Consider the following 20,704-nt stretch of genomic DNA (forward strand, 5'->3'; position numbering starts at 1 on the left):
GCTGGCACTTTCTCCTGAGGTGGTGCTGTTCCCACATAATGTTCCGCGGGACTACAAGGATTGTTTTCGCCGCTTTGTCTCTCGGCGCAAGTTGGTCGTGTTCTCCTTCTTCCTCGTTGCTACTTTAGAAAAAATGCAACATATTGGTTCGTCTGTGTTCATGCGCTCACCTTGTTCATTCTGTTTAAAACCCAAATATTCCCACACTGGGGATGTGGCATTCGCCTTAAAAATCATCGCTTCTGTGCCAGCATTCAGGCTAGCGTATGCTGGCTCACGAGGCTAACTTGCTGGCACTCTGCGCTCTGTATCCACTCACTAGTAGCCCCGCCTCCATTCATTCCAATATAGAACCAATGCAGAGTGAACCCTGTTGTCATCCAGCCTGTGTGGAACATACGCATGCATGCACATGTCACTTTCTCGATCGATTCATCGTTCGATGAATCAATTTATCGATTATCGTGACAGGACTAGGTACAACTGGCACGCAAAATGTCTTTCTCTGTAACAGTGAATGTTTGTTTTCAAGTGAGCACAGGGGAAGCTACGACTCTCCGTCAACGTCACAGGCAGGAGAAAAAAGGAGCGCTTGACTTGCTCACCCACACAGTACGCGTAATATCACCTCATTGGAGCATTTTTTTAAATTATTGGTTATTGGAGCTATTATAAATGTTATCAGATGTATCTGTATGACATCATAATTCCCTCATATTGGCTGATAATTATTATACACCCCTACATAAAACCTTGGAATAAAATCCATTTTTCTCCTCCTACGTCAGCCATTGTGGTCGTAAGTTGGCTTGTTTGGCTCGGATCAACCAATCAGAGGACGAAAAAAATGCTGACGTGATCGTTGTGAGGTGAATCAATCGTTGAACCGCGATATAACGAGGGTGACTGTAATATCTGTGTAGCAGAAACTGTGTGCGTATTTTGCAGCACATCAATAACGACCAAATGTATTTCATCATCAGTATACCTCAACAATGTAACAATTTCACCTGCCACTAACAATTTCCAAATGTACATAGAACAGAAGACCCGTGTAAAGGTCTGCGCAGGTTGGGAGAACGTGTCATATCTCTATTGTTTCTCTTGTTGAGCACTTGCAAGAGATGTTGTCACGTCGCCACGCAATCCACAAAATGATTAAAAAATTCATTCACATTCATTATGAGAAGCTCTGTGAAGAACCAACACTAAACGCCTGTGACATCGGATCCCTCAGGCAGCGCTGCATTAAAATCCATCATGACTCTCTCAGGGATACGCTACTTAGGCTGGCAGACACTTTGGAGACACATTGTCAGCAAACACAATCTACATGCGCAAATGATGTGGAGGTAGTCTGCAGACTAGTTTTAAACCTGAAAGCCTCACATTTTCAACTATTCTTGGAAACACTATTGCACACTATTCAGCATGAATTGAATGCATTTCAGTTGGGCGTCACGTGGCAAGATCAAGGTGCTTTCTGCCTTGGTTCAACGCTATCAGTGAATGTACAGTCCTCCCTCGTTTATCACGTCGATTGGTTTCAGACCTGACCATGATGAAGTAGAATTTCTTATTTAGAAATTGAATATTTTGGTAGTTTCAGCATAAAAAACTTTTTTTTTATACCTTCTAAATACAACTTTTAACATTATTAGAGCCCTCTAGACATGAAATAACACCTCTAGAGTCACCTTTACACGACCATTACCCAATGTAGTACACATAATAAGAGAAAATAAGACATATAAGACATAATATAGAGACCTTTTAAATAGGGTTTTTAACATTAAGGCCTTCTAGACATGGAATAACACCCCTATAGTCACCTTTAGACTTCTATTACCCAATATAGTACACATAATAAGAGAAAATAAGACATATAAGACATAATAGAGATATCTTACGAATACAGTTAAGCCCTCTAGACATTAAATTACACCCCAATAGTCACCCTTACACTCCTATTACCCAATATAGTGGACATAAAAAGATAAAATAAGACATATAAGACATAAATAAGCCACAATCCCTTATTTACTTCCTTTTCTACAGTACTTCCTGCGGTGGTTATTGTCTCGTCATTGTAACATTACTGACCAGTGTAGAATGCTACATATCATAACGTCTTTGATTGCATCTTCTGAGTGCCTTCTATTTGTATTTTACTTCATTTAGCCATTTTTATGCTGAAACATGCTTAGTAAATATGCATACGTTTGGACCAGTAGTCTGCCATAGTCGACCACGATGCAGCACATATATATATATATATATATGTATATATATATATATATATTTTTGAAAAACGACTGAAAATTGAGGGTGGCTTCTCTGAGACGGCTTTTGTGTTTGTGCGCATGCGACGGACATGTGTATACGTGTTGACCAGACGGCAGTGAGTGAAAGACATTATTAGGGCTGCGCAAAAGTGTTGACAACGTTTAAGATCAAATTGTGACTTGTGATAGTTGATATATAGATAGTGACTTGATGGATGCATTGTGTGTCATTTGACTGTACAGTCCCTCGCAATATCGCAGTTTTTCAGAAATGACTGAATGAATAAGTGATTGCTGTTTGGTGCTAGACTAGTCAAAGCATCAGGAAATACAAGTGATATGTAGTATTGTGGTCACTGGGTGGCGGTGATGACAAAAAACATTAGCTTACACGGATTACCTTAACACTGCATCATAGAATGAAAAAAGTTCAGTGTGGAAGTGGTAATTTTTTGGCTTCTTAAGTTTAGTAAAAGTAAATTCGAGGCTACCTGGTTCGCTTGCTAGCTTGTTAGCTAGCGGACGTCTGGAGTCCCTGCAGCATAAGAGCTGCTGAATGTCATAGAAACAATGCGTGTAAAGATGACTACAGGCGTGCTATTTCACGTCTACAGGGTTGTAATTATGTTAAAAACCGGATTTAGAAAGTCATCGACAGGTTTTCTATGCTCTAACTACGAAAATATTGCATTTATTAACAATGAAGACTGTAACGCAAGTAAAAAATGCAAATTGAGTGGATGGAATTACTGTCAGCGCCATATTTAACTACAAAGTATGAACTGTCACCCCCAGTGCACGTGGATACAGGTAAAAAAAACCCCACATTTTTATTGACAACCATCATAAATAATAAATTTGCCATGTGAGTGTAAAAAGTGCCCCTCAAGTCAAGGCTGTGAAACTCCGCCCACTTCAGTACGGACGACTGAAGCGCAGCAGAACTATTTGAGTGTTTGCTTCGCTGTCCTGTGCTCGCTTAAGCGTCTTTGGAGTTGACATTTTGTATGTTTTTTGTTGCAGTTTGGGACATGAACGTACGTGCTTTCTGTGTAGGTGGCCCGGACTCTTCCCGCCCACTTTGATGGAGAAGCAGTCGCCATGGCTTATTATCCTTTCCAAGCTCAGCGACCAACCGTGCCCTTGCCCACCTTACTCTCCGCCGCACAGCCTACCTTCCACCCCGCGCTGTGCGCCCCGGACGTGGCGGCGTCCCGCGCGGAGGCTGAGCGCCAGCCGGTGGGCTCCGAGGCGGGGCTGCACGCTGCTCTGAGCCGACAGCACCAAGCCACCCCGCTGCGCCCCTTGAAGAACCTGAGCGACGACCCCAAAGTTACTCTGGAGTCCAAGGATTTATGGAACGAGTTTCACAAAATGGGAACGGAGATGGTTATTACTAAATCAGGAAGGTGAGTCAAGTGGTTACATACATACAGTAGTATCTGCAGTTCTTCACCATGAGAAAGGGCTTCATGTTGGCACATATTTTTTCTTCAAACCGTTTTTATTTTGCCGATTGCACTGCATCATACTGAGAGCTGCTTATAACACAACCGGCTGCAGTTCTAACAATGTATTTTCGCAACTTCACTTTTCATTCATTTTTACTTTCATGGTTTATGGAATGATTTTAGCACAGGGGTGTCCAAAGTGTGGCCCTGGGGGTTATTAGCGGCCTGAAGCTGTGTTTTTATTGGCCGGTGGTACATTCTAAAAATAGAGTTTAACAAGAAATGTAAAAGAAGAAGCAAAAATGGAAACATTTTACAAGAATAAAGTGAAGCTATTAAGAGAAAAAAGTCATCATTTTAGGACAATAACATAATATGAGGAATGATAGGCAAAAACTTGAAAGTTGTTGTTTTTTTTTGAAGTTGTGATATGAGAAACAAACAAAACAAAATAAAGTTGTCATTTTTATATGTGAGTAAAATCAAAATATTATGGGAATAAAGTCATAATATGACCAGAAGAACATTTACAATAAGAAAGTTAAAATAGATAACAATGGCAGAAATGGAAAAAAACAGCTGTAATTTTACATGAATAAAGTCATATTTTTTTTAGAATAAACTGAAAAAATAGAATACTAATAAAGTAAATAAAACAAATAAACTAGAGTCAATTATAAGGCAAAATAATCATCATTTTTGTGGCATACAGTTGAAATATGAAAGAAAAAATATGTTATTTAAAAATAATAATATGAGAAACAAGCAAAGCAAAATAAAGTTGTAAGTTTTGGAAAATTAGGTTGAAAAATGTCAACTTTACGAAGATTATCGAAGAAGAAAGTTAAAATATTTGGAACATTTACAAAAAACAAGAGCAAAATAGGAAGACTAGAGCAAAGAGTGAAGTAGATACAAATAATAGTCTTTTTCACCAATATTACAATGTCTGACTTGCTAGCATACCTACATGCGTTGCTTTACAAAATATCAAAGTGGGAAGTTGCATCCTTTCATTTTTCACTATGTGGCCCTCGCTGGATGAAGACTTTATGTTTTATGGAATGATCTTTTCTGTTGGAATTACAGTGTGTAAATACAGTTGCCTCGTATAATGCAGAAAAAAACAATTTCCAAAAATGGCATATCATCGCCTGAAATAAATCTCATCTTATGAATTGATTCCGTGGGTTACAGGAGGATGTTCCCGGCTTTCAAAGTAAAGGTCACCGGCCTTGACAAAACATCCAAGTACATCCTGCTGATGGACATCGTCTCTGTCGATGACTTCCGTTACAAGTTTCACAACTCCCGCTGGATCGTCGCTGGGAAAGCCGACCCGGAGATGCCGAAGCGCATGTACATCCATCCCGACAGTCCGTCCAAGGGAGAGCAGTGGATGAGCAAGCCCGTCGCCTTCCATAAACTCAAACTCACCAACAATATATCGGATAAGCACGGATTCGTACGTAGTCGTCGTAAATCTGTGATCGTGTCACAAGCTCGTTCTAACGTGCTCTTCTTTGCTTCCTTAGACGATTCTGAATTCAATGCATAAATACCAGCCCAGGTTCCACATCGTGCGAGCCAACGACATCATGAAACTTCCGTACAGCACCTTCCTGACTTATGTGTTCCCGGAGACGGAGTTCATCGCTGTCACTGCTTACCAAAACGAGAAGGTACCTCAGCCGATCCTCCACAAAAAACACACTGAATGCAAGGTAGAACGTCACTAACCAGGACCTTCACTGTCTGCCACCAGCACCGTGCTCTGATAGGCCACAGATCATCAAGTAACTCATCCATTATCTTCTCTTTACAAGATTACGCAGCTAAAAATCGACAACAACCCATTCGCCAAAGGATTCAGGGACACGGGCAATGGAAGACGAGAAAAGAGGTCAGCCTCCTTGGACTTGTAAGTACATAACTCTTGGTTGCCTTGAAAAACCCTCATCTCTATCTGTCTACCTGCAGGAATAATCCTTTAAACATATCCCCGCTGCATGAGAACAAAACAGACTGCGCCGATTCAGACGACTCGTGGGATCAGCCCGGTACCAGTGACCCATTTTATTCTCCTCAGCAATCCTGGGCTGTGGCGTCCGTGCCAAACTGTCAAGGTGACACCATAACTTTTGCTTGTTTGTGTGCATTTTCTACACAACATAATAATGTGCTTGGAACACAGCTTCACTGAACCCAAGAGACCGCCATGTGGCTCTATCTTCAGGGCTCAAGCTAGCTAAGACTGGATAAACAGCACCTCTGCTGGTTGCAGCCAAGTACTGCACTCTGTTTGGCTTCCGTTGCTTAAAAAAGTGACCACTCAACAATCAACTTTAACAGAATTTTTTATGGTTCAGTCAATTAAGCCATTACTATTTTGCAGTGCTGCCACCAACTAATCATTTTCTAATGACTGATCTTTCAACTCATTTTTTAAATTTAACTTAAAAAATTATGCAAATGTTACATTTTTTTTATCTAAATGAAGCATTTTCAAGCATAAAAATGGCTAAATGAAGTACAAGTAGGTATTAGTAGACGCATTCCTATTCATATATAGTATTGTACACCGGTCACTAGGTGTCAGTAATGTTACTGTAATGTTGGCTGAGACACACAAGCACCAGAACAACAGGCTTTTATTGCAGCTTTGAATGATCTCGCAATGGGCACAATAATCCCTAACACAGCGATTGTTGCCGCCGTAAGCCACGGCTAGATAAAACTCAACTCTGGACTCAATGGACGCAATGTCACTTCCTGTCTGCCCCTCCACTCAGCTCTTCTAACACCGGAACACATTTACAGTAACACACACGAGCACAAGGCCCATTTATGTCTTATTTAGGCCTTATTGTCTCTATTTATGTCTACCATATTGGGTAATAGAGTGTAAAGGTGACTATAGGGGTGTTATTTCATGTCTAGATGGCTCTAATAATGTTAATATGTCTTATTTATGTTCAATATGTCTTATTTTCTCTTATTACGTCTACTATATTGGGTAATAGAGTGTAAAGGTGACTATAGGGGTGTAATTTCATGTTTAGAGGGCTCTAATAATGTTAGTATGTCTTATTTATGTTTAATATGTCTTATTTTCTCTTATTATGTCTACTATATTGGTAATAGGAGTGTAAAGGTGACTATAGGGGTGTTATTTCATGTCTAGAGGGCTCTAATACTGTTAAAAAGCGTATTTAGAAGGTGGTAAGCAGGTTTTCTATGCTCCAACTACCAAAATATTTCATTTATAAATAAGGAAGGAATCCTGGTTATTTTTGGTGGCATTCTTGCCTTTATTGTACAAGTGTCACGCTCATGGGGGTGTGGCCGCAGGCGTTGCGTGCAGCGTGAGTCTGGCAGGGTGTCAACAAGCGTGTTTGCAGTAACATGAATGATTTAGTTATTGGGGCCCGGCAAGATGAAAAAATCAACAACAACAGAGTGAGCTAAGTTGTGGATCCCAAGCTTGGATCACAACCACAAGTTGCTGTGCCATGCAGTTTGAAAGTCATTGAACTGTCTGGGTTTTTCACCATGAAGCTGCACGTGTCTACAGTCGTCCCTCGTTTATTGTGGTTAACTGGTTCCGGACCCAAACGTGTTAAATGAATTTCCACGATGTAGGATTCAGTGCTAATAAATTGAATATTTCCGTAGTTAGAGCATAGGAAACCTGTTTATGACTTTCTAAATGTGTTATTCATTGTTTACACCACAATGCCAATCTTATGCTGCAGGGCCTCGAGATGGCAACTAGCTAGCGAGGTAGCAAGTTAGTGAGTTAACCATTTAGCCTCAAATTTATTTCTTCTAAACTTAAGAAGCCAAAAACTTACCACTTCCACACGGGGTGGGAGGAGAACTTTTTTCCCCTCTATGATGTGGGCCATGCCATGGCTGACTTCATGCCTTCATGCAATGTTTAGGTGCCATGTAAGCTAATGTCTCAATCTTTTGTGCCATTACTGCCGCCAATCACATGTTCCCAACAGATGAGAACGCTGGAACCGATTCAGATATTGATCTACAAGGTGACGACGTGGGTGAGGTCAGCAGTTCTTGGGCTGAATCTTCATTCTTCAGTACGACGGACACAAAGGATCCAGCGGTTTCGGCGGGGATCGACTCCTCACGAAGCTCCAGGAGTAAAAACAAGGATGGCCTGAAACAACTGCCTCTTTTGTCGCCGGAAGCGCAAAGCTCATGGACACGCGGCACCGGACATCTGCAGACTGCGGCTCGTTCGAGCAGCCAGCGCTGTTTTGAGCTTGGGCCACCTTTGCTGTTCCACCCAGGACAGTTGTCGGTGAAGACGGGGGCTTTTCACTCGATGGGACATCTTTTTTCCTCTTTCTCTGGATTAAATGACACAGAACACAGATCGCAAAGCCCTGCCTCTCCATCGCCATTCATGTTTCACCTGGCTCAGGTGGGTTTCAACGGGTTTTCAATCCTGTACCAAACTGTGCCTTGTGTACGTTTGCGATTTAGCATTCATCGCCCCACAAATTTGTGGATTTTAGCTAAAAAAATATTTTTTGTTATTTTTTCTCCCAAAATAGGCTGTTTTTACCGTAAGTCGATCATAATTTAGAAATACTGTAAGTAATAATACAGGTAAAATGTACAGCATAGCGCACAATTTTTACACCGTTATGATGCTTGATGCTTCACTGATTATGTTTTGTCATCAATTGTTGAGATTTTGCACATTGTTCGGTGGTCCTTGAACGCACCACAGTTGCTGGCTAAGATGCAAACGTTTGTTAGGCTAGAGAAGCATTGGCTTCCACCGTCAAGAGACAATCAGTGTGGGTTATGTAGACGCTAGTTGTGGTGACCGAGAAGGAGTAAGATCTCGACATGCTTGGAGGACTTACGAAATATCCGAACGTGCGTTGGCCGCACTAATTACGTATGTGGGGTGCTGGTGTGGTGCACGACACACATACGAAGTCCGCAATTGCGATGACACACGTTGGCCCGTACGGACGACACACGAAGACGTACGAAGTGCATAAGTTTATCTTGCAACCTGAAAACGAACGTAAACGCACGTAGAGTTTGTTTGAAATGACAAAGAACGTCTGTGGCCGTTCTACAGCTCGAAAATCAGCATGTCACACACCCGTCCGTGTGTTCCTTGTGTTTTTTTGCACGTAGACCGACCGTAAGAGCCCGTACGACCGGTTGTGACCGAGGCTTAAAGGCTCCATGATTCCATCTGTTCATGGATCATCTTACATTATCATTGATTAGACACGAGTAGCTGTACATGTTATACTTTAAATTAGAGCTGCAACAATTCATCGATGATTAATCCATTATCCAATTAATCTACAATGATTTTTGTATGCCATTAATCATTTTTTTAAATTTAAAAATCTGTTTGTGTTTGGTCCATATTGATTTAACCAATTAATCGAAACAACAAGCTTGAGATGAATCGACTAAGAAAGTGTTGATGAGATGAATGAAGAAATATTTGTTGTATTTCTTCCAACAGGGAATCTCACTGCCACCGTTTGGAGGATTGCTGTCCTACCCATGGAGCTACATGGCATCACCGGCCGCCATGACGGCCGCGCTCCCGACTGCTTCGACAACCTCAGCGTTCTTAAGGAACCGCTCTTTTCACAGCACCCTTCCGTGGTTGCGGATCAGCCCTTATCAGGTACCGGCGGCTGCCGCTTCAAGCCACAAGCCGCTGACAGCGAGTTCTAGCTCAACTAAATCCGAACGGTACAAATCGTACAGCCAAGAGTCCAGTCCGGTGTCTGACAATCAGCATGATAACAAGGCCGGAAGCCAGCAGACTGATCCGCTTGAAGTCAAAGCTTCCTCGGAGGAACTCAAGAGTGTACAAGATGTTGGACTTGATCAATCAATTCCACCACTGCTATAAATATTTCTCCATGTTCACCCAAGCGCAATGAACACCCATGAGTTCTGTGTTGCAGATTTCATGGACCATCAGTGACAACACACCATACGTTATTTTTCAAAGCTCACTCAAAAGTAAAAAAGCACTATAGTGTACATAAGACTCCAGTTTTAATTATTAGGGCTGTCAAAAATAACACTTTTACAGCAATAACTCATGTATTCAGCTAATTATGTGACATTTTTTGAGCGTGATTAATGCATGCGCACTCCTCTCTGTTTGACGGCAGACGGAGGCACTGTGTGCCGTCCCCACCGTCACGCAGAGTCTGACACTATTATAACTTTATTCCTACCTTAACACATCAACAGCAGTGCTCAATTCCAGCTCCATGTACTGTATGTATGTCCAACCCACAAGCACGTCTCTCCGTCCCTCCTCACTACACCACTTCCTCATTCTCACCACACTACCGCGAGGTGCATGCACTGACACTCACATCATGACATTAAGTGTGATTCAAATGTTGTGCCACTAGAGACTAGTGTTTTGAGATATGTGCCTGTCTTTTAGCTTGATTTACATTTTCAGATCACGTGGAGCTGCTGGTGCATATATTGTCCTGTCCTGTCTTTTTTCTAATAAAATACAGTCAAAGTTGGCATATTTCAGACATTTTTGCAAAAGGTGATTAATCACAGTTAATTAGTTTGAAAACTGCAATCATTCTGAGTAAAAAATGTAATCATTTGACCAACCTAATACAGTAAAGAATTGGCATATTTCAGACATACATGTAGTTACAAATGATGATTAATCATGATTAATTCATTTGAAAACTTTAAAAATTTGAATCATTGGACAGCCCAAATACAAACATATATAATCCTGTCCTGTCATTTATGTATCCGGTTCATAAAATACAGTAAAAAATGACAGATTTCTGGCATAGTTGCAAATGGTGATTAGTCACAATTAATTGATTTAAAAACTGCAATAGTCATCGTAAAAATTGTAATCATTTGACAGCCCAAATACAAATATATATAATCCTGTCCTGTCCTGTCATTTATCCTTCTGTTGAGAAAATACAGTAAAAATGGACATATTTCAGACATAGTCGCAAATGGTGATTAATCACAATTAATTAATTCATTTGAAAACTGCGGTAGTGTGTGTAAAAACTGTAATCATTTGACAGCCCTAATGCAAATATGTATAATCATTTCTGACCCTTTTATCTTTCCGACATAGAGTATGTAGTTGCAAATGCTGATTAATCATTATTAATTAATTTTAACAACTGTAAAATAAAAAGGTTTGACAGTTGGCAGCCCTAATTGAGACATAATAACCTGTTATTTATCCTTCTGTTGAAATAATACAGTACAAATTGCAATATTTAGACATAGTTGAAAATGACGATTAATCATGATTAATTAATTTGAAAACAGTAATCTAAGTAAACATTTGAACCATTTGACAGCCTTAATATAAATATATATGCCTGTCATGTAATTTATTTTTCTGTAAATAAAATACAGTGAAAATGAGCATAGTTGAGATATAGTTGCAAACGGTGATTAATCATGATTCATTTATTTGAAAACTGTGATTCACCTGATTTGACAGCCCTAATAATGAAATTTTTTTTGTCATTCTGCACTCTTAGCAGCCTCCACTCTTGTGTGAAGACTTTCTACAAGATTTCTGAAACATTTGAGGGAATCTTTCAGACCATTCATGAGGTCAGTGAGGGCCTCACCGTAATTGTCGCATGCAACTGTGTGCAGACGGTGGAGGTATCTGAGGTAAAAGGTTCATTAGGTCGCATCATGTACATAACAGCCTCTTGCAGCTTTCTGGATCAATCCAAAGCAAGTATCAGGACCTCTTCCCTCAGGTCTCAAAAAGACGAGTCGTCTTATATTTGGGGTCTAGAGATTTATGCCTGCAAGTTTTATACATTTAGTCCTGCCATTTCAGTGTCACAAATGAGAGGGAAAAGGGCACTATGTGTCATGCCCATAAGATGCAGGTTTTTTGGAACATTTTGTACAATGATGTAAATATTTGTATTCTTTAATTTCACATAATAATGTTATTATAACACAGCAACCACTGCAAGCGATCATTGCTGAAACTGCCAAAGAATTGCGAGGACACTTGTACACATTGTTTTGAGCAGCACTGTGCACTCAAAGGCAAACTCAGGCGACTTTTTCTGTGTGTGTGTGTTTCACAAATAAAATCAAGAAGCTCGTGTATTGTTTTGTTGTCATTAGGCGGCCATCACTTAGATTAAAGCCATGGACTGCAGACCGGAGGATGTTGGGGTCATACAGTTTGTACTACAGGCTGGTAAACAAGGTAGAAATGTGCTTATGTGGAATTCAGACACATTTCATTGTGCCTTTCTCTCCAGTTTACGACCGAATATTCATGGCAGGATAGAAAAGTGTAGTTCTTGGTGCCAAGAGGCCGGGCGGGACTCCCAAAAGGCACACTGAACTGAAAAAACCTCCCTTGCATGTGCAGTTGTGTGAATTTTCTCCCTGGCTGAGCATAGCTACATACTGAGAGAACATGTCCACTGGCTTGGAAACGTGGCAAGCAGGTCAACAGCCAAGTTTGGCAGCCGGCAGAAAACCTCCCACAGTTCTGGGGAGGTCTGGTGACGGGTAAGGTGTGAGAGGGGAGGAGGAGGACTACACTTATCACGAATACACCAACTTTGGAGCTGAATGATCATCAAAAAAAGTTACACAAGAGTTGGTCATTAGAAAAATAAACAGTATTGTAACATTCATGAATACTTTCAGTACCGAGGACAGCCACGGATTTTCCTATGTAGGTTTTCAATCAACGACCCTCACTTGTGCATAGGGAACAAGAAAGTTTGATATTTTTTGGGGTGTTATTTGTAGGCATCCAGGCTGAACATAAAGTGTGAGAGGACTTCACCAGTTGAAAGAATTACGAGTTTGTTGACTTATTTGTGACAGTGAGGACTCATTTTAAAGTCAAGCCTATCTAATTTCTATTTGCAGCGTGTTTGAGTGAGTCATTCTACCACCGACCCCAGCGTGCCATCTCGTGGAATAGAACGGTACTGACGGTGCTTACTACATTAACTTGAATGACAAAAAACACAAAATTTCATCGTTTGATACATGAACAGAATATTCCCATAATAGTAACTTTGCAGTATATTTACAACACTATATTTAAAACAAATAAAACAATTGCTAGTTATTATTTTATCAAACGGTTATGACCTCAGACTTTGTTGATTTCTCAAATGTAACAATATTTTTTGGTAAAATGGGGCATGATATTCAAATCTGTTATAAAATACAATAATCCGCAGACATATTGTTTGCGGTTTCGCAGCATTGGAGTATTTTCTGTGGCGTTTCCAAGCACATACTGTACTGTACACGCCGCTCGTCATACAGGAGACTACTTCCGTGACCGCCTCTTGGAATTCTTTTAAAGCCCGCCCACAGAAACGCCTATGCAATGTGATTGGTTCGCTTGAGTCAGGTCTTTCTAGATGTAGGCCAAATAGACGCGCTGAACCTTCCAGAAGTAGACATTTTTATTGGTTTATCCATCGTTCCTTTATCCAAAAATGTTTGCAGCATTTGTTTTCGTACGGTTATTTTTAAAATGTATTCTTATTTCTACTTAAACGGTTACATTATTTTAAATAGTTGTATTCTATTTAAAATGCATAAAATAAACAACACTGTTATTTTGCTTTTGAAATATTTGCATTTTTTTTTGTCTGAAATGCATAAACATATGAAATGAATACATCAAAAGGGGGAATAATGATTGCTACGTAGCACAAGGGCAGCAATATCAAACGTGAAATCATTCTATCTCATCTGTTTCTATACCGGAAGCCGGGGGGGTTAGAGGTGAACGTCCAGGAGTAAACCCGCTGGAGTATCGTCACATCGCCCCACTCTCTGGTGTTTCAAGCCTCTGACGGGGAGCTGTGACCTCATCATGATGTGATTCTTTTTCTCTCCTCCTCATCCGATGCGGACACATGGATGTCTCCTTCGCTCCAGTCATTTACTGAGCACTTTGCTTCAACTGGTCAGCATTGCGTGTCGCTTTATCTCCACCGGTGAGTTGACTTGCTTCTATGAGCTCCCTAATCTTGCTGTCCATCATCTACCAGTACGACACAGCAGTGCAGCTATACTGTATTATAGCAGTATTAGCTCATGCTAAATGCGTATGCTAAACGCGCTCATTATTTCTCGCTAAAACGCTGTGGTTGACAATTTGGACGCAAAGCTAGCCGACAGCTACTCTAATAATTTGTCTAATTTTGAATTGACTGCATCGGTTTCCACGCAACTTTCAATGACGTTTCCCTCGGGTTGGTGACAGTCAAATGCTGGACTTGTTTTTCTGGTCCTTCCAGCCGCTGTCCGCTGCAGGTAGGCAGGTTAGTAAGGCGTCCGTGTGTAAAACCGGAGACCACCGGTGGTAAACTTGCGTTGTCTGCTCGCAAAGTAACACATCGATAGCATAAAGAACGGTTGCCTTGATATCTTACTTTCATCTTGACTGGCAACGTTTGTGTTGATAGCATACACACCATTGGCGTTTTCTGCAATATATATATATATATATATATATGTATGTATGTATATATGTATATATGTATATGTGTGTATATGTATGTATGTATATATATATGTGTATATGTATGTATGTATATATATATATATATATATGTGTATATGTATGTATGTGTATATATATATACATATATATATATATATATATGTGTGTGTGTGTATATGTGTGTATATATATATATATTTGTATGTGTGTGTGTGTGTCTGTGTGTATATGTACATGTATATGTGTGTGTATATTTATTTTTTTTTGCAGACGTTTAGTAGTAGCTAGCCTGTGTAAGTTGTTCTGACTGTCCTTGTCTGACCTCTGGTGTTGCGCCAACTATTAAATAACTTTGAAGCAACCCACTTTTGCAAGCAGACAAACAGCATCCTGGCTGCCAGTTGCTGCTGCTCTGCTGTTCAATCGGGGGCGTCCCATACTGAAAACACAGGAGACGAGACGAGGTTTTAATATTACTTTTAATAAAAGTACAATAATAAATATACGACAATATATTGCAATCTACTCATTTAATTTCTACTAGGTTACACTCTTCTGCACAATGTGTGTATGCTAGCGGCCCCGCCTCCACCCACTGAGGCAGAGACTTGATGACTGACGAGAGGGCTCACTCCGCTCGTGCCGTTGTTGTATGGAAGGTGCTGAAAGCAATGCACAGAGTGAACTTGCTTCCTGCCTGTTTGCACATGGCAGCGTATTTATTATCCACTTCATTTTCATTTATTGTGTGATGAATTAATGAATTCGTTGTCATCCCAGGCTTGGTGCCCACCAGACATTTTTTGGAGGTCTTGTGACAGTTGTTTTGTGAAGTTATATTTGTTTAAAAAAACCCACAGAGCTTTCTGGTGAAAAGGTGAAAACGCATATTATTAATATGAACTTTGGGCTTTTTTCCCCATTTTTGCATTTGTTTGTTTAAATTTTCCATTTATTTCAACTTTCTTCTTTTACCCTTTCTTCTCTGAATATTAGGACTTTATTCTCATAATATTTTGACCTCATTCCCATAATATTGTAACTTTGTCCACAACCTGATTTTCCCAATTTCTTTTGTTTTTTTTCTCATATTATTAAAACTTTGAAAAAAATTTTTTTCTTTAATATTTTAACTCTATCCTACTAAAATGCTTTTCTTCATAATATTGCAAATTTCTTTTTGGAAAATTGTGCCTTTTTTTCTCACAATATTTTGACTTTATTCTCCTAAAATTACAGCTGTTTTTTTTTCATTCATGCTGTTGTTTTTTACATTTTCAAAATATTTCAACTTTCTTCTTTGTAAATTTTCTTCTTGTAATATTCTGAATTTATTTTCATAATATTTTGACCATAATATTGTAACTTTTTTCCCCCAACCTAATTTTCCCAAAAATATTATTTTATTATGTTTTGTTCCTCATAATATCATAACTTGAAATTTTTAATAAATATTTCAACTCTTATCCTACTAAAATGGCGTTGCTTTTCCTCACAATATTACGACTTTCTTCTCATAAAATTTTTTGCTTTTTCATATGAGAATACAACTTTTTTTCTCGTGATATCTTGATATAATTCTCATAAAATTAGAGCTGTTTTTTTTATTTTCTCAATATTTAAATTTTCTTCTTGTAAATGTTCTTCTTGTAATATTATGACTTTATTCCAGTAATATTTTGACTTTATTCCCATAATATTCTAACTTTTTTCCCCTACCTAATTTTCCAAAAATTACAACTTATTTATTAGTTTCTCATAATATTATGACTTTAGCAAAATTACATAATTTTTGTTTAATATTTCAGCTTTTTGCTACTGCTTCATGTTTAACGCGTGTTATTCTCCCTTTTTATCAAGTGGTTGCAGCCTGTGCGTGTCGCGGGGCCATGGCGCAGCAGGAGGGGGCTCCCAAGAAGCACCCGGCAATAGCGGCGCTGCACTCCCACTTCATGGTGGGGTCGGTGTCGGAGGAGAATTCAGAGGATGAAATCCAAGGGAAGCCGGATGTGCAGCTGGAGGAGAAGGAGGGGGGGCGTTCCTCATCGCCGTCGTCCGGTAGCTCCGACAGCATGTATGACATGAGCTTTGAGCACGTTGACGCCGCCGTGCACAATCTAAGGTGAGAAACCACACTCGCTTCCATCATGCATTTCATTCTGCGCTTTTTCATGTGTGCGGGCTAATAATCATAATCATCATCATCATCATAATCATCATTTTATTAGAACAACAGCAACATTCCGTTCTAGGAATGATTTCATTACATGCCTTATGTCAGGGACGTCCAAAGTTTTTTTTTATTGGACTACGGGACATTCGAAAAAAAAAAAAAAAAAGTGCAGCAGAAATGGAAAAATCTGCAGTAATTTGACCAAAATAAAGTTGAAATATTGAAAATTTGACTTAAGTTGACTTTTTACTGAAATGAAAGTTGAAATCAGTCAAACGAGGGAAAAAAGTTGTAATTTTACTAGAATAAACTTGTAACATTATGAGAAACAAACAAAGCAAGAAATAAAAGTTAAGAAAAAGAATAAAGCCAAACATGAAGAGACAAAAGGCGTATTCTCATGAGGAAAACATCATCAGTTTTTGAGAATAATCTTGGAATTCATTTTAGTTGAAATATTCATTTCAAAAATACAGTTTTGAAAGTCCAAATATGATGGAAATAAAGTCCTAATTACTAGAAGAAAATTGACAGGAACAAAGTAGAAATAGTAGAAAGAGAAGAAATAGAAACAGCAGCTGTCATCAAAAGAGAATAAATGAGTAGCATTATGATGTCGTTTTAGTAGCGTAGAAAACATCGATATTAAAATACCGTACATTCTTTTTGTGAAAGTCTCAATACGAGAAACAAACAAAACCAAATAAAGTTGTCATTTTTCAAAATTAGGTTGGCCAATCGTTCTGATGTTGTGAGAATAACGTCAACATATGATGGGAATAAATATTATGCAAGATTATGACAAAGATGATTTAAAAAGAAAATGGAAATATTTGGATCATAAAAAAACAACAAAACAGAAAAAATGGGGCAAAAAGAGCAAAGACTGAAGGAAGTACAACAGTAGGAAAATAATATCTAATTTTTACAAGAACAAAGTGAGAATATGAAGAGACAAAAGTGGTATTCTTACGAGAAGTCACAGTTTTATGAGAGTAAAAGCGTGGAAATAGGAAAGAAGAACGTCATTGTTTGTCTGAAGGTGGTGACGTGATGACAAACAAGTTGTACATTTTGGAAAATGAGGCTGGGGAAACGTCGCAATATGATGGGATTCAAGTCGACCTGTACGAGGGATAAAGTCATAATATTCCTCAACAAAGATTGACAAAGATTATGAAAGAAGAAAGTTGAAATATTTGTCAAAATGGGGGGGGGAGAAGAGCAAAGAGTGAAGTTGACATGAAGTCATTCAATGTCGGCACCTTTCGCGCGTATTAACACACGCGACACACGCGGGGTTGTTTGCCCCCTCCCTCGCGTGTCGCAACCATGCCCAAAAAAAACCCCCAAAAAGCATCAGGCCACAGAAAGCAGCCTGCCAAACTGGCTTGCCCACCCCCACCCCTACCCCCACCACCTTCTGCTCATTAGCACATCCCTCCTCCCTCCACAAGCCTCCTTTTGGGTGGTGCTTGATTCAAAGCACAAGACAAAAGATGACGTCCTCAATAAGTAAGTGTGTGCAGTATCTATACTGTAGATCTATATCTACTGCATCTATATCTATATCTATATGTTCTTCATTGCACTTTGCAAGTGGAGTGGATTCTACTGCCATGTGTGTGGAGTCATATCAAAACACCCCCATGAAACGTCACCATAGCAACTAAAAAGTCTTGACACAGATACGATAAATGCACCACGCGTTAAATAATAATAATAAATAATACCACCAAGCTTTGCTAGAATGTGGAATGTGTCACTGCAGCGTGACTCAAGGCTGAAACTATTTCACTCTCTCACCTGGATGTGTAATGTTTCGAGTCGCGTGTGTGCGTGTGTGTGTGCGTGCGTGTGTGTGCGTGTTCGTGTAAAGCAGGGGTCACCAACCTGGTGCCCACGGGCAGCCCCTCACGACCACATGAGGTGCCCGCAGGCCTGCTTTTCATTCAGGTGTTCAGTTAATAATGTGAGAACACTAGAAAGAAAAGTATTCTGCAACATGAAATGTGAGTTGTGGATACCAGCATTTTGTTCATGTTCTGGTAAAACAAGCATATTTGATCTGTTTGGGTTGAAATAAGCTATGAAAATCATTTCTTCAAAAATGAGTAGCTCGTGGCCATTTTCATTTTCTAAAAGTAGCTCTTGCAAGAAAAAACGTTGGTGACCCCTGGTGTAAAGGCTGACTAGCTGTCGGGCTGTTATCTGAGCAGCCGTGTGCGTTGGCGTCTGTGATAAGAGAGGCCAGTATTGCAGCGCCGCTTCATGTGTGCCCAGTGGAGATGTTCCACATCATTCCAGGCCCGGGAGGGGGCCGGATTGGGCCCGCCATATGATGTAATGCGGCCAGTGAAAGCCTGGAAACAATGCACGTCAAAAAGACACATATTTTGATATTATCTTTAAAAAACGTATTTTAATGTTATTATTTTTATTAATATGATTAAAAAAAAAAACTTTTTCAATATAGTTGTGTTTTATTATTTATTTATATTTTGTTTTATTTATAGCAAATTTTATTCATTATCTTTTTATATTTAGTATATACATTTGTTTAAACTTTGCTAAATATATTTATGTGATATTTACCCGTCAAAATAATATTTTAAATATTTATATGTATTTTAATTTGATAATTTTTGTTAATTTTATTTTTAACTTTTTAATATAGTTAGTTTTATTTATATTTTGAACAATTTATTTGATTCATTACAAATTGTATTTATTATTTGTTAGATTAATCTTTCTAACTTATTTAATTATATTTGTATTATATTTGCACGTCAGAAGACCTTTTTTATTTCATTTTTAAATATATTTAGATTTAAATTGTATTATTCTTATGAATTTAATAGTTTTTAAATATAGTTACACTATAAAAATACACATTTTATGTATTATAAATGTTACATTTTCATTTGTTTTAATATCTACAGGTACTACTCAGAAAATTATATATTATATATTATATTATATTATTATATTATATTATATGTATTATATTATATTATATATCCTGAAAAGGTTGTTGTATTTCTGCAGTTCAACTTAAAAGGTGAATTTGACATATTACCGTAAAGCACCGTGTATAAACCGCACCCGTGTATTAACCGCACCCCCATTTTCAGGCTCACGGCGGGGGAAAAATAAAATTTTAGTTCATAAATGCTTGCCAACTCTTTCATCTCAAATCAACATGCGTAAAGGTACTAAGCAATTTCAAAAACAAGAAGAAGGGAGAAATCTGCCGTCCATCAATTCATCTGCAAAGGAATTCATGTAAGAAAAGTTTGCCGTCAACTTTCCGATGATGTCCGCTCTCCAACGCCGGATGACTGACTCGTCCACACCGTGCTGCCGTCCTGCTGCCCGGTTCCCAAACTCTTCTGCGTACCGGCAGACGGAGAGTTTGAACGCTGCTGTGAAAGATCGCCGTGGCATTTTAGCTTTAGCTGCTTTAGCTTTAGCCTTGATTTAACGGTAGCTAATGTTGGTTTAGCAGTGACGCGAGCGGTGACGCGAGCGGCGTTCTGCGCATGCGGATCAGTTATCCATGTATTGTACATAAAACTGCAATGCTTCAGTGTGAATTTGAATAAACGCCAACGTTATATTGTATTTGAAACCATTTGCAATGTTTTATGGAAGCTTAGTTTAGCTTCAGTGTATATAGAGATCGTTTCACTGTGTGAAAATAAAGACACAGCAGTCAGATAAGTGAAAAAGGAATTGCACTTTCAGCAACTGTACAGCAGAGGGCGCTAAAGTCAAAGCAGCTGTCTGACCCACAGACGGCTATTCTAAAGTCTGCTTCCGGTCAATTTCTGTCTGGTCACAGACTTGTCATCGTGTATAAACCGCATCCCCATTTTTGGTGTCTTACCGGTGGAAAAAAAGCGCGGTTTATAGACCGTGATTTACGGTATATAAACAAATAATATGCAGATCAATATATTTCAAGTTTTTATTTCTATGGATTTTGCTGATCAGGTCTTGCAGCTTAAAAAAACTCAAATTCAAAAACTCACAAAATTAGAATATTACATAAAGTCCATGTAAAAAAGGGTTTTAAATACAAAAATGTGAGGCCTCCAAAGCTAAACTCTTGCACCTGTATTTAGTACTTGGTTAGGACCCCTTTTGCCCGAATAACTGCCTTTATCCGGCATGGCATGGATGCTACCAGTTTGTGGCATATCTCAGCGGTTATGGAAGACCAGCACGCTTCAATTGTGGC

At 39.0% G+C, this 20,704-nt stretch overlaps 2 protein-coding genes across 10 annotated transcripts in view; both read left to right on the top strand.

The window, feature by feature from the left end:
* The first annotated feature begins 2,980 nt into the window (after positions 1-2,980).
* LOC129169590 (T-box transcription factor TBX3-like) lies at positions 2,981-11,888 on the top strand. Of its 3 annotated transcripts, none has more exons than XM_054756151.1 (8): positions 2,981-3,095; positions 3,342-3,694; positions 4,934-5,201; positions 5,272-5,418; positions 5,563-5,657; positions 5,717-5,862; positions 7,747-8,183; positions 9,261-11,888. In XM_054756151.1, the coding sequence occupies exons 1-8, from the start codon at positions 3,063-3,065 to the stop codon at positions 9,657-9,659; spliced, it is 1,878 nt and encodes a 625-aa protein (XP_054612126.1). In that variant the 5' UTR covers positions 2,981-3,062; the 3' UTR covers positions 9,660-11,888. The 3 variants fall into 3 exon arrangements, with proteins under 3 accessions (XP_054612126.1, XP_054612127.1, XP_054612128.1); XM_054756152.1 differs by having other exon boundaries at positions 2,989-3,095; positions 5,563-5,639; XM_054756153.1 differs by lacking the exon at positions 2,981-3,095 and having other exon boundaries at positions 3,219-3,694.
* A 1,697-nt stretch (positions 11,889-13,585) lies between these two features.
* LOC129168714 (acetyl-CoA carboxylase) overlaps positions 13,586-20,704 on the top strand; it is a 58,135-nt gene continuing 51,016 nt past the window's right edge. For 6 of the 7 annotated variants that reach the window (XM_054754294.1, XM_054754295.1, XM_054754297.1 and 3 more), the window contains exons 1-2: positions 13,587-13,779; positions 16,149-16,410. In XM_054754294.1, the coding sequence (XP_054610269.1) occupies positions 13,689-13,779; positions 16,149-16,410 (353 nt within the window). In that variant the 5' untranslated portion in view covers positions 13,587-13,688. Of the gene's footprint in view, positions 13,780-16,148; positions 16,411-20,704 lie in introns of all 7 variants that reach the window. The other variant, XM_054754296.1, reaches the window with a different exon arrangement.

Source organism: Dunckerocampus dactyliophorus, chromosome 16, assembly GCF_027744805.1.
Source record: "Dunckerocampus dactyliophorus isolate RoL2022-P2 chromosome 16, RoL_Ddac_1.1, whole genome shotgun sequence".
Taxonomy (NCBI): Eukaryota; Metazoa; Chordata; class Actinopteri; order Syngnathiformes; family Syngnathidae; genus Dunckerocampus; species Dunckerocampus dactyliophorus.